Source organism: Durio zibethinus, chromosome 3 (genome assembly GCF_047325235.1).
Source record: "Durio zibethinus cultivar Kanyao isolate XHJ-2024 chromosome 3, ASM4732523v1, whole genome shotgun sequence".
Taxonomy (NCBI): Eukaryota; Viridiplantae; Streptophyta; class Magnoliopsida; order Malvales; family Malvaceae; genus Durio; species Durio zibethinus.
The window spans coordinates 7,689,920-7,702,922 of record NC_143164.1 but is presented as its reverse complement, the minus strand read 5'-3'; the positions used below and the strand labels follow the sequence as shown (position 1 = coordinate 7,702,922).

Genomic DNA, 13,003 nt, shown 5'->3' with positions numbered 1-13,003 from the left:
AGGGAAGAGATCTTTCAATTCTTCTCTTGTGAGATAGCTCAAAGAAATTCCAAACTACTGTTTTAGGATCATTACTTCAATTCCTTGATTTAAGCTAGTCGATTTCAGATGGAATTAAGGGTAAAATGTCAAAAAAAATGTTCGTTTTTCTTCTTGTTTGTTGCGAATGGTGAGTGATTTTTGTGTTTCTAATTATTGCTTAATTGGGTTTTATTAGGCCCTTTGGATTAATCCAAGGGAATGCCGATATTTCACTAAACCATGCATGTGAAAAAATTTAATTACTTATATCACTAGCATGATCAACTACTATCTCTGATAAAATATACAATTAAATGGTTTACCAGACGATTTGGAAAATGTCCTTCTCGTTTACCTTTTCGACTAAAACACCAATATAATGCTGAAGCAAGCAATTTGTTTTCTTTTAATCAAAGTGATGATGGATGAGTTGGAATCTATAGACATCTTACTACTAATAGTTGGTTGAATTGCCTCCAAGCAAAAAAATGATAGATGATTAGTACAACTGGTAAGTCATGTTTCCATATTTATTGCATGTTAAATACATGTAAAATATGAAAATATATTATCCTGTCATAATTTTTGTAAATTTGTCAAACACGTAACGTATTTTTGTTTTTGTCAAAATTATATACAGTTTTTGCTAAAAATTTATATTTTATTACTTTCGTGTATGTTTTTATTGTTTTATATCAAATCATTGTATTGTGTTTAAATTTTTCAAATCTAATAACTAGCTAGGATAAAAAATACTTAATTATCTTATTCATTTCCATGTTTATCATTAGAAATGCCAATAGATAGGGTGTGGAATGAATAAAATATTTCTCATCTCCATCTTCGATTTTTTGTATTATCCTCAACAAGCACCTATATCCAATAGGCATTTTAAAATTATTCTCATCTCCATCCTTGTAGATATTTAATCAGTATGAATAGTTTTTGTATTTATAGATTTTAAAAAATAAAAATAAAAATTATCTTTTAGCTTTTTTTTTTTAATTTTACACATTTATGCAATTTTTTCTAAATTTATATTTTTAAATAGAAATATATTAATTCCAATTAATTTAAAATAAAATTTATATTATTCAATATAAAATCTATTTATTATATATAAGGATATGGATACGAGTAGGGACAGATTTAGGATTTTTCCTTAGTAGAGGTAAATGGGAGTAAATTTATTATATAATATATTTACTTAAAATTTTTTATTTAATATAAAGATAATATTTTTTAAATGTAAAACAAACTTAAAATAAAAGAATTTGAAATATTTCTTACAATATTAAATATATAAAAAATTTAAATAGAAATTAATACAAATATAACAAAAAACTTATAATATTAAATAAAAAAAATTTAACTATCAAATAAACACAAATACATAATATTGTCATTTTTCAAATGAAAATAGTATTATATAATTGAGTTAAATAGTTTTCATAAATAGAAAATGTAGGATTTCTTTTTCATTGTCAATATTAAAAGATATATAACTTTATTCAATGTCAATATTTCTTTTAAAATTCACTTTCTCTTACTAATGATATTTGTTTTTGACTAATTTTTAATCAAATACTAATTTAATTTCTCTATAGTTTATAAGGCATAAGATAAGATATGAAAATACAAAATAAGACTAACAACAGGCTACTTTTATATATATTTTAACTTTTAAAATAATTTTAAAATTGATGCTTTTTTTTTTTTCTAAATTTTAGATTTTGTTAGATTACATCTCTACAACATTATTTTACATCAAATATATATTATGAAAAATTCTAAATAATATTAAAAAAACACCTTATCACATTATCAATATAAAAGAAAAACAACAAGAGAAGAAAGTACTTAGAATGTTAAAAATAAATTTTTATATCATGAATATTTTGTTGTAGTTCCATTTTACCCGATACCTATATTTTACTATACAAAATTAGTTTAACTTTAATTTGTGCTTTTTTTTTTCTTTTTACAAATATTTTATCATTTTATGCTTGATTTTGACACTTTTACAATAATATAATGATATTTCATATAAGTAAAAAAATGAAGTATGCAAATGAAAAAAAAAAAAGGAGACTAGACAGATGGGGTTAAAAGAGAGAAAAGTAATATTAGGTTGTAACTTAAATTAGTTAGAGTGAGACTTACATGAAATAATTATTTATAAGCCAAAAAGTTATTAATATATACATATAATAATTTATTTTGAAATAAGTCCATTTTTTTCCTAAAGTATATTTATACTTTATAATATTTTTAAATCCCTTCCCTTTATATCTTTTTTTTCAATTTAGTGGGGCTAAAATGTAAAAATATTAAAAATTTTGACTAATATCATAATATATTTTAAAAGAATTTTAAGATTTCAGAGGGTAAATCCATCCATAGATACAGGTGCTCAATATGTGCTATATTATTTATCTCTGTATCTAATAAAAAATTTAAAATTATATTCATTTCCATTTCAAAATTTAATACTTATCTTTATCTTCAGAGAAAAATTAGATTTCCTATTAAATTTGGATATGATTCATATCTCTTTTCCTTCTTCTTCTTCTTCTTATTGTTATTATTATTATTATTATTATTTGGAAAAGCAAGGCGCACTTTAATAATATCAACGAACTACGTAAGGACGAATTGTGTAGGGATGAACTGCGTAGCTTTTCCATTGAAAATGATATCATTGCGGTGAAGCCAAAAAGACCAAATGTGGGAGTCGATGGAATTGTAAAAATCAAGGGGGTTTGGTTTTAGATTAACCAACAATGATTAACTTATTGTTTTTGTATATCAAAGTAAACAAGGCAGCCCAGATTTTTTTGTTTTGTGTAACGACAGCAAAAATCAAGGGGGTTTGGTTTAGATTAACCAACAATGATTAACTTATTGTTTTTGTATATCAAGGTAAACAAGGCAGCCCAGATTTTTGTTTTGTGTAACGACTGCAATCACGTTCGTTGGGAGAGGACAGCATGGGACGCACACCGTTTTGGGTTTGGTTGATTTGAACCGCTAACCGAAACCATTATCATATTCATGCAATCATAGAAAAACCATCTTTAGCTCCAAATAGAGAGGAGAGAGAGGAAGGTGACAGAGATTTGGTTTATCATTAACCATCTTTTACAAATATTTGCAACTAAATTGCGGATTTTAGAGGTGTTTGAATTGAATACAAATTTACATGTACACGTTCTAACAAACACTTTGTCTAGTTAACATAAAGAAATGAAGGAAAATTGATTTTATTTAGTGAACCCTACTAGTTTTGGAATTGAATAGTAACCATTTCAAATTGAGTCTAAATTATCAAGATAAATTAAGTTAATGATATACATATCTGCTTGTTATGCCCTTGCTTGTGAATCCAAACTCATGATTTGATGAATGAAAAGAAAAAATTAATACGTTCAATCAATTTTTATTCTACAATAACCTCATTTTAATTTGGCTTAAATATTAAAAAGTTTCTAAACTAAAATTAAATAATCATTAAATCTCTATCATTTTATTGCAATTAATTGAATTTTTAAATATTTATTTTCAATTAAATGAGCCTTTAAATATTTATTTTTACATAATTAAACTCTCAATTAGATGAAAATTAATGATGACGATTAACCAATTTTGTCCAATAAAAGTCCAATTAGGTAAAATTAAATATTTGAGAGTTTAATTAATTATACTAAAATAATAAAAGTTTGAATGATTATTTAATTTTAACTGGATACTTTAAATTTTGCTTAACTAGTCATTAAAAATTCAGAATTAGAATTTTATTTCCTGCTTATTAACATTTGTGAGATCAGTAGTTAGCCAGACCTGCCCTGAATTGTTAGTTAGGCAGCCGACTGTGACATATTAAATACGGATGAAAACATGTTAGTAATTTTTCTGTTTTCTTTTTTTTTTTTTTTTTAACATTAGACCATATTCTTGGAAAAAACTGATAGATTGGATAAATCAGAGGGAGAAGAGTCCTGTAAAGGACTTAATGTTGACTTTAGAATTGGTCTTATTTAATGCCTCTATACAAACCTTTCTTTTTTCTCCAAATGGATTGAGAAAAATTAGAAAATTAAAACTGCTAGAAAGGTCTTTCAAATATATATATATATATATATATATATTTTTGGGAGCCTTGTAATTTATGGTATGTTTGATACATGAAATTATGATAAGATAAGATTATACTATAAATAGAATTAAATTAAATAATATTATTTTTTATTGTGTTTGATTTGTAAAAGGAATAGAATAGAATAATTTTGTTTATTGGTTAAAATTATCATTCTTCAAATTTTATAAAATTTAAATTATTGATGTAATTTTTAAAAATATAATAAGATATGCAAATTTAATCTCATTGATTAAAAATAATTCTCTCTGTTTTGGAAGGATTAATCATCCAATCATATCATTTTTTTAGAGATAAATCAAAATATGATATTAGATAATTATTATTTTATCCTATCTATCATATTTGCACCAAACATAATTTTAATTTGTCATTAAAATATTAACATTAATTCAATATATTTTATAATTTCATTAACAATTAAATATATATTACGTGCTAAAAAATAATATATATATATATATATGTGTGTGAGTATGTGCGTGTGTGTAGTCAAATGACTTATGAATCAAAATATTGGGTCTAGAGTGATTCTCTTTCCAAGAATAATGCTAAATTTGTGTTTAAAAATTTAAGGCTTCTTATCTTAATTTTATACTTAGAGAACGTTTGATTCACACAATCTTAAATTTTAAGAAGAAAAATAATCTCGAGCAAGTATGGATTCTTGGCAATAGCTTATTCTTCGTATTATGAAAATATTAGATTATTGTGTTTGATTCAAAGAAAAGTTAGATTACGTAATAAAAATTTTTTACTATAATGACTTTAATTACATGTAAATAACACATGACTAACATTTCAACTACCAATTATATTATTAAAATTAAAATGTGACCATCATTAAATAACCAAAATAAAAAATGTTTTCATTTTTATAAATTTAAAAATAAGATGATTTATTATGAATAAAAATTATATAAATAAAATCAAAGATTACAATTTTTAAAAAAAAAATCTAAATGCAGTGTTTGATAAAAATATAAGTCAAAGACAACATTTTAATAAGTAAAGACTATATTTTATTGGATATAGACATAGTATTTATAATAAATACTACATTTCTATGAAAAGAGACATTATGTTTATGAAAGTAGAAACATAGTTTTTGATTGAAAAAATTTTTTACAATCATTATGTTTATAAAAAGTAAAAACATAATTTTTTATTAAAAAAATTATAATCATTACATTTATGCAATCACTAAGTTCATAAAAGTAAAATCATAATCTTTGATTAAAAAAATTTACAATCATTACGTTTATAAAAGAATAAACATTATCTTACTTTACTTTTTTCTTTTTATCCCATTTAAAAGTGGTCATTTTCTACATTAATTTCTCTTTATGTTTATGACATGAGATTTAATTTTTTCAATTAAATGAAACTAACCACTATGTTTACTTTTTTCTTTCATTGAAAAGTATTGAAAAGTATTGAAAATTCAAAACTATAAAATTATAGTTATCTATTATGTTTGTTCTTTTAAACATGTTATTTTTATTATATATAATATACTACGTGTCTAATTGTGTACCAAGTATCCAACCAAGTGATAAGGATTGCACTTTTATTCATTCTTGTGGCTATGAATGCCCATTTCCTTATCATAATGGGTCTCTAGATATTGATTTTCAAGAGTAAAATAATTAGAAAAAATTATTATTGAAGTTATATGACAAAATTAACTTTCCTCTTGAAATTTTTAAAAACTACAATGAAATATGAGTTTCTAATTTTGGGATACTTGGGCATTATTAGAAATTTTAGAATACCCATGAGAATTAGATACAATAAACTAAATGTTGGAATCAAATTAAAAATAAATTTCAAAAATAATCTTTCTTCTTATTGTGTGACAATTGATCACTAGCAAAGTTCATTTTTCTTGTCTATATATATTTCCTGTTTTATGAAAATCTTTGATTTTTCTTTTGACGAGAAGAAATTCATGTGTATTCAATTAAATATCGAATCAAATACAAAAATAATTAACCTAAACTTAATCTAATAATTGTTATAATATCATTTAAAAGATTCAAAATTTTCGAATCCGCCTTCTTTTAAACTGCTCATATGTGCTAAGAAAGATCATAAGAATATACTAAATATAACTTTTACCAAATCCAATTGACCATCCATGTGCATGAACAAAGATTACAAGAGGTGTGTCCTCCAATGTTTAATTTCGGTTTACGTTTCCAAACATTTTTGAGAGCCTTTTCCTTGTTAAAGATCAAAAAGAAATTAATTAAGATTATGAGGTGGTGGCCCAGAGAAGTTGCAACTAGAATATGCCATGCATCATTCTGCCATTCTTTTCACACTTCAAAAAAATAATTTGTAAATGGTATAAAAAAAAAAAACTTGATTAATTGATTTGAGTGGCGTGAATCTCATCTGCTTTGTATAGAAAAAGAAGATGGCATGGCTCATGTCACCAGTAAAAAATTCTGAATATGGTGGTTGTTCTTATTTGGTGATCACAGCAAATTTAGCTAATAATTTTCTCAACTAAGGGTCAAATCAACTGACTTAATTGACAACAACATGTGAGATTTAAATAAAATTGGTGCTTGAAGCTAGCTGTGGTGATCCTATCATTACCTTCCAAACAAATGGCTTCAAGTGTTAAAGGTCAGATTTTGTTTTAGAGGTTAATGAGATTAAATAATTTCTTTCTCATTTGGTCTTTTTTTCCTTTCTCTTTCGGCCTTTCCTTTTGTTGAAACATTAATTTGAACCTTGAAAAGCAATATATGCAATGCCACTTATACATTAATTCGCAATTACAATGAGAAAAAAATTAGTCTGGTTCATAACAATTGACCACGAAAAAGAAAATATAATTAAAAAGTTGTTTTATGATCACATTTCTAACCCCTTTGTCTCGTGTAATTTTAAATACTTGTGGTTATACCTAAGATTACAACTTTAAATATTGTTGCTTTATACATTAATTATCAGTGAAGTTTGTAAAAAATTTAATCACTAACTTTGTTGCCTGTATATAGAAGTAATAATTGTACCTTATTACAATATAATAATAATAATAATAATAATAATAATAATAATAATAATAATAATAACCTTAACCTTAATTAGGATGTTTGTTGTGACATAAGAAGACAATTGCTATATTTAGATTTTGTTGGTCAATGCATATTTAATTTATTTCATTGATTTTTATATGAAATGTAATTTGTGATTATAATTATAATTTCTACTATAATTTCATAAAAGAATTAAATAATTTAGCTCATAAGAATGCAAGCATCAAATTATAAAGTTTATAGCTAATAGGTGAAAAATTGAAAATCAATACTATTATATTTATTTGCCTATCATTCTAGGCCACTCAAGTATCTCTTTTATTTAGATAAGTTAGAGGCTTCCAATTTAGGTTTTTCATGCTTTGCTAGATATAGATAGAGTTACCCTCTTCCCTGTTAATCTTTTATTGGGAGAAGTCATTCTTTACAAAGGGCAAGACAGTGACATGTCAGGCATGCGGCACCGTTTGGGAGAGAAGAAAGGAAATTAAAAAATATATGTGGACTGCTAAGCTGTCCTTTTTAAGCCAAATGTTTAGACGGATTCTTCATTCGGTACTATAAATACAGTTTCAGTTACTTCGATATGTGTGTCAATATAATTCTTCAAAGTTTTGTGAAGATAATATAGATATTGAGATATAGCTAGTAAGTTAAAGATTTAAAGTGGGAGAGATGGAAAGTTTGCAACAGCAGCAGCAGCAACAGCAAGGAAGTGATATTGCACTTCCTCAATCATGGGGTAGTGGAAGCAACCGCATAGCTGCTATCAATGTGGAGGGAACCACCCCGCAATCCTACTCTGGTAACAACAGCAAACATTTTGATCATGATGACCCAAAACATGATCAGGTCTGGTCTGGTTTCTTTTCAGAATTTGATACACTTGCTACTTAATTTCATTGATTTATATATAGCTTGTGTATATGGTTTGTGATTGGTCTTTTTTGATGTTTAGAAACCTGGATGGAGAAAGTTTTTGTCATTTGTAGGCCCTGGTTTCCTTGTCTCAATAGCTTATCTTGATCCTGGCAACAGTAAGTCACCTCTCAGATCCCTCCCTCCATCAATCATTTTCAATGTTTGCAACTTATGATCATCATCTGATTGGTGTCATGTCACAGTGGAAACTGATTTGCAAGCAGGAGCCAACGATGGATATGAGGTAAATTCAAGAGAATAAAAACATTAGAAAGCCTTATAAACTTCTTAATTTGGACAAGTAATTGAATGCAAGAATATGCCAATTTTGCCAACAGTCGTATGGTAATGGATTCTTAATTCAAGTGATCAGAATTCAAATTCTGGTACCCTCGATTACCAATACAAGAATGTGCTGATTTTGCTGTTATATATATTGCAATTTTCAGCTGCTGTGGGTGGTGTTAATTGGATTAGTCTTTGCTCTCATAATCCAGTCTCTTGCAGCTAATCTTGGGGTCAGCACTGGTAATTAATTATATCTCATACTAATAATGAATCAACTTCATTTCTGATATAATTAATTAGGATTAACTAATTAATTAACTTGTAATTTTGAGTTACTTCTTTCTTTCAGGCAAGCACTTATCAGAATTGTGCAAGGCTGAGTACCCAAATTTTGTGAAATATTGCCTATGGATACTTGCAGAAATTGCTGTCATAGCTGCTGATATACCTGAAGGTTTCTTATTGTTTCAGTTACCCAATTGTTCACTAATTTAAGTTTCGCAACATACAAATAAGACTACAAATAAATTCATAATTTAATTTAATTGACTTATTCTGTATCTTTAAGATATGACATCTAATATGTCTAAAAGTCATATCTTAAAACTTGCAATCACTTCTGCTTTCCCTAAACTACAACCTTCCTTTATAAAAAAATAAGTCTGCATGTGTAATGTCTGGAGTTTAAAGCAAATAAATCAACCAGAATTGTTTTATTCATAAAAATTAAATGAAATTAGTTCAAAATCAAAACAAAGAATCAGGCAATTTTATAGTATACATATATATATATATATATGCATCAAAATAATAGTTAAACATGGATATAGAATTATATATAACTCTATATCCATGTTTAACTATTATTTTGATGCATTTATTTATTACAGTTATAATTCGATTTTAGATAATTTAGTTCAAAAATAATCGAACTGATCAAATAAACATCTATACTTATATATATATAATTATATATACATATTTAACCGTTGTTTTGATGCATTTTTTTGTGGCAGTTATTGGGACAGCCTTTGCACTAAATATTCTGTTTCACATCCCTGTGTGGGTTGGAGTTCTCTGCACTGGTTTAAGCACTCTCCTTCTCCTTGGCCTGCAAAGATATGGGGTAATTTATTTGTATGAACATTCAATTTGGAACATTAAAACATTAAAATTTCATTTCAAGGACAAAAGTAACTGTTTGTTTCCATCTATATGACATAATAATGTAGTTAAAACCCGGATTTATTTATTTATTTTTCCTTATGAAGATAAGGTAAACATTTACTATATAATTAATTAAGTACTCTACACTGTTTATTATTCTACTTTCCAGAACGTGAGTTGAATTAAGCACAAATAAAAAATAAATTTAATGAAATTATTGTATATATTAATTTCAACTTGCCTGTTTTCATTAATTATATAACGTAAGATTACATGAGGAAACTTTTGTCTGTTTTCATTCCAAGGTCTAATCCATGAAAAGTACTAAAAAGTACAAGTTTTTTTTTTCAATTTTGGATTTTTATTGAAAAAAACTTATTAATTTTTACCCTTTCGTGCACCAGTCAACTTTCCTTTTTTTTTGGATACTTCGTCAACTTGCACCTGCTGATATGTTGTCATAATATTTTTAATGAAGATGTTGTCATGATTAATTATTAAATATATATTTACAATTCTGTGTGGTGTAGGTTTTTCTTTTTTTTTTTTTTCATTTTTTATTCAACAAGAGGAGTAGCAGAGGATGACATCATGTTGTAATTTACTTTGATTACGGAATTGACAAAATATATAATTATCAAAGGATTTTGTCTTAAAATTTTGATTATCCTCTCTGACTTTGTTTTTTTCTTGATTTTTTGGTTAATCAGGCAAGAAAGCTCGAATTGTTAATAGCAGTGTTGGTACTTGTAATGGCTGGATGTTTCTTTGGCGAAATGAGTTATGTAAAACCTCCGGCATCTGGTGTGCTTAAGGGCATGTTTGTCCCTAAACTTGCCGGCCAAGGAGCCACTGCGGATGCCATTGCCCTCTTGGGCTCCCTTATTATGCCGTTATGATCTATCACTTTTTTCTATTCTATATATAACAAGGAAAAAAAGACAATGTTAAACGTACCGACTATTTTTGTCCGAACATAGTCTGATTTTGAAAAGAAAAACAAATGCTTTATGAATACTCATTTTCATTGTAACTTAGAAAAATTCGATTTTTCATTTTAAAAAGAATGAATTCAAGAAAATTTTTTCAAACTCAATGGAAAACCCAATTTCCCATTCCCGAAAATGAATTTCGGAAAATTTTTTCATGGACAACGTACTCATACAATACCTTAAAGAATGTACTTAAATCTTATAATACTTCGTAATTCTTACTCCAGAATTCTTTCAACAGGCACAATCTCTTTCTACACTCTGCTCTTGTGCTCTCCAGAAAAGTACCCAACTCTGTTCGAGGCATCAATGTAAGCCAATATAAACAAATTCTTGGCACATGTAACATTAGTACTGCTTGATATGAGACTTTAATTTATCGTTTAACAAAAGTGAGAGTTGAGGCATCACTTTCCAATAAATATTGAAATAAAAGTAATAAATATTGTATGTTTTTCAACACTCTGACTTGAAAAATAAAACTGAACATTTTAAATTTGGGTAGCAATTAAAAATTTAAGTAAAAATGATGTTATTTATAATTTGGGAAAATAATTAGCATGATGTTCGTATAGTGCTCTATTTTTGGTTTGATCATGTGCTAATTTTCCTTTGTTATTGTCTTTAATTTGGTCAGGCTGCCTGCAGATTTTTCCTGATGGAGAGTGGTCTCGCCTTATTTGTGGCGTTTTTGATCAACGTAGCGATTGTTTCAGTGTCGGGCACCGTCTGCGCAGCCGATAACCTTTCGAGTGATAACCAGGATCGTTGTAACAATGTTAACCTCAATTCTGCTTCTTTCTTACTTCAGGTCCAAAATTACAAACACGCTAAAATTCATTATGGAAAAAGTACAATTAGGAGGCTAATAATCCAAATTAACAAAAACTAAATTCTATGATTTTTTGTCATTGCAGAATGTGTTGGGAAAGTCTAGCTCAACCCTTTATGGCATCGCACTTCTTGCCTCGGGGCAATGCTCTACCATTACAGGCACTTATGCAGGACAATTTATCATGCAGGTCTTGCAGATTAATCCTCAAATTTTATGCTATTAATTTAATGACACTTAAATCTTTGTTATTTATGATTCTTCCAGGGTTTCTTGGATCTTAAAATGAAGAAATGGATGAGGAATTTGATGACTAGGTGCATTGCTATTACACCTAGTCTTATAGTGTCCATCATTGGTGGATCTCAAAGTGCTGGAAGACTAATCATCATTGCGTCGGTCAGAAAATGTCTAAGATCGATTAATCAATATATGTTCATGTAATAATCCATGTTTTAAGCTAAACCAATTTTAATTTTTATATGGATTTTGCAGATGATTCTTTCGTTTGAGCTACCATTTGCTATGATCCCACTTCTTAAATTCAGTAGCAGCTCAACCAAGATGGGACCATACAAGAATTCCATATTTGTGAGTGGCAGAGCAGGACCTTTTATGTCTTCTTTAATTTCTTTTTCTGATCTGTCATGTTCTTACGTATATTTTAGCTGATCAAATCTTTGCTTCGCAGATCATTGTGATTTCATGGATTTTAGGCCTTGGAATCATTGGCATCAACATCTATTACCTAATCACAGCCTTTGTAGGTTGGTTGATTCACAATGATTTTCCAAAAGTCGGTAAAGTATTAATAGGTATCATCGTATTTCCTCTAATGGCAATCTACATCCTGTCAATCATATATTTAACCTTCCGAAAGGACACTGTTGTAACATATATCGAGCCCGAAAATAATGATCCAGCTGCCCAAGCTCGATTGGAAAGTGGGCTAGGTAACCCTGACAAGTCCTTCGAGGCTGACAATATTCCTTACAGACAAGATTTAGCCGACATCCCACTCCCAGAGTAGGTGGTTTCTAATCTCTCAAATGACCAGCTAAGCTGTTTAAAGTCTTATAGAGAAGCTCGTCTACTTGTGAAGTCGTATGATGAAGATGTTTCGAAGCCTGTATGGAAGTTAAATTTTCACTCTGGCAGGATTCCTTAAGGTTTTTCATGTTTCAAGGTTTTTCTTTCTTATTCTCAAAATAAAAATGATCTTGCAGTTTCAGTAGTACTGAGTTCCAACTTCAACCATAACTCCTATAACTCCAAAGATGAAAAAAAAAAAAGTTAAACCGAAATAAAAATAATAATCATAACCTTATTTCAAAAATCAATGTACCTAATATTAATTGTAAGCATGTCAGATTGATTATTCCACATCATCCATTTTTGCTTTGTTAAGTTCATAAAATTTAAAGCCATCTGTCCTCTAAAAGTATTCACAGACTAGGGACGAATACAGCTAAAAGATTCAGTCATGACACTATGAGACCATACGTCAATCGGTGTCTGTTGACAGTTGACACTCCTGTAGAGTAGTGGACGTACGCGCTGTCACAACAAGGCG

At 27.7% G+C, this 13,003-nt stretch overlaps 1 protein-coding gene across 1 annotated transcript; it reads left to right on the top strand.

Moving 5' to 3' along the window:
* The first annotated feature begins 7,820 nt into the window (after positions 1-7,820).
* On the top strand, positions 7,821-12,664 carry LOC111301768 (metal transporter Nramp7.2-like). The gene is made up of 13 exons (XM_022897712.2): positions 7,821-8,082; positions 8,189-8,267; positions 8,355-8,395; positions 8,601-8,679; positions 8,789-8,893; positions 9,456-9,565; positions 10,317-10,498; positions 10,840-10,909; positions 11,236-11,409; positions 11,516-11,620; positions 11,698-11,829; positions 11,926-12,021; positions 12,122-12,664. The coding sequence occupies exons 1-13, from the start codon at positions 7,906-7,908 to the stop codon at positions 12,458-12,460; spliced, it is 1,689 nt and encodes a 562-aa protein (XP_022753447.1). The 5' UTR covers positions 7,821-7,905; the 3' UTR covers positions 12,461-12,664.
* Positions 12,665-13,003: the final 339 nt, after the last annotated feature.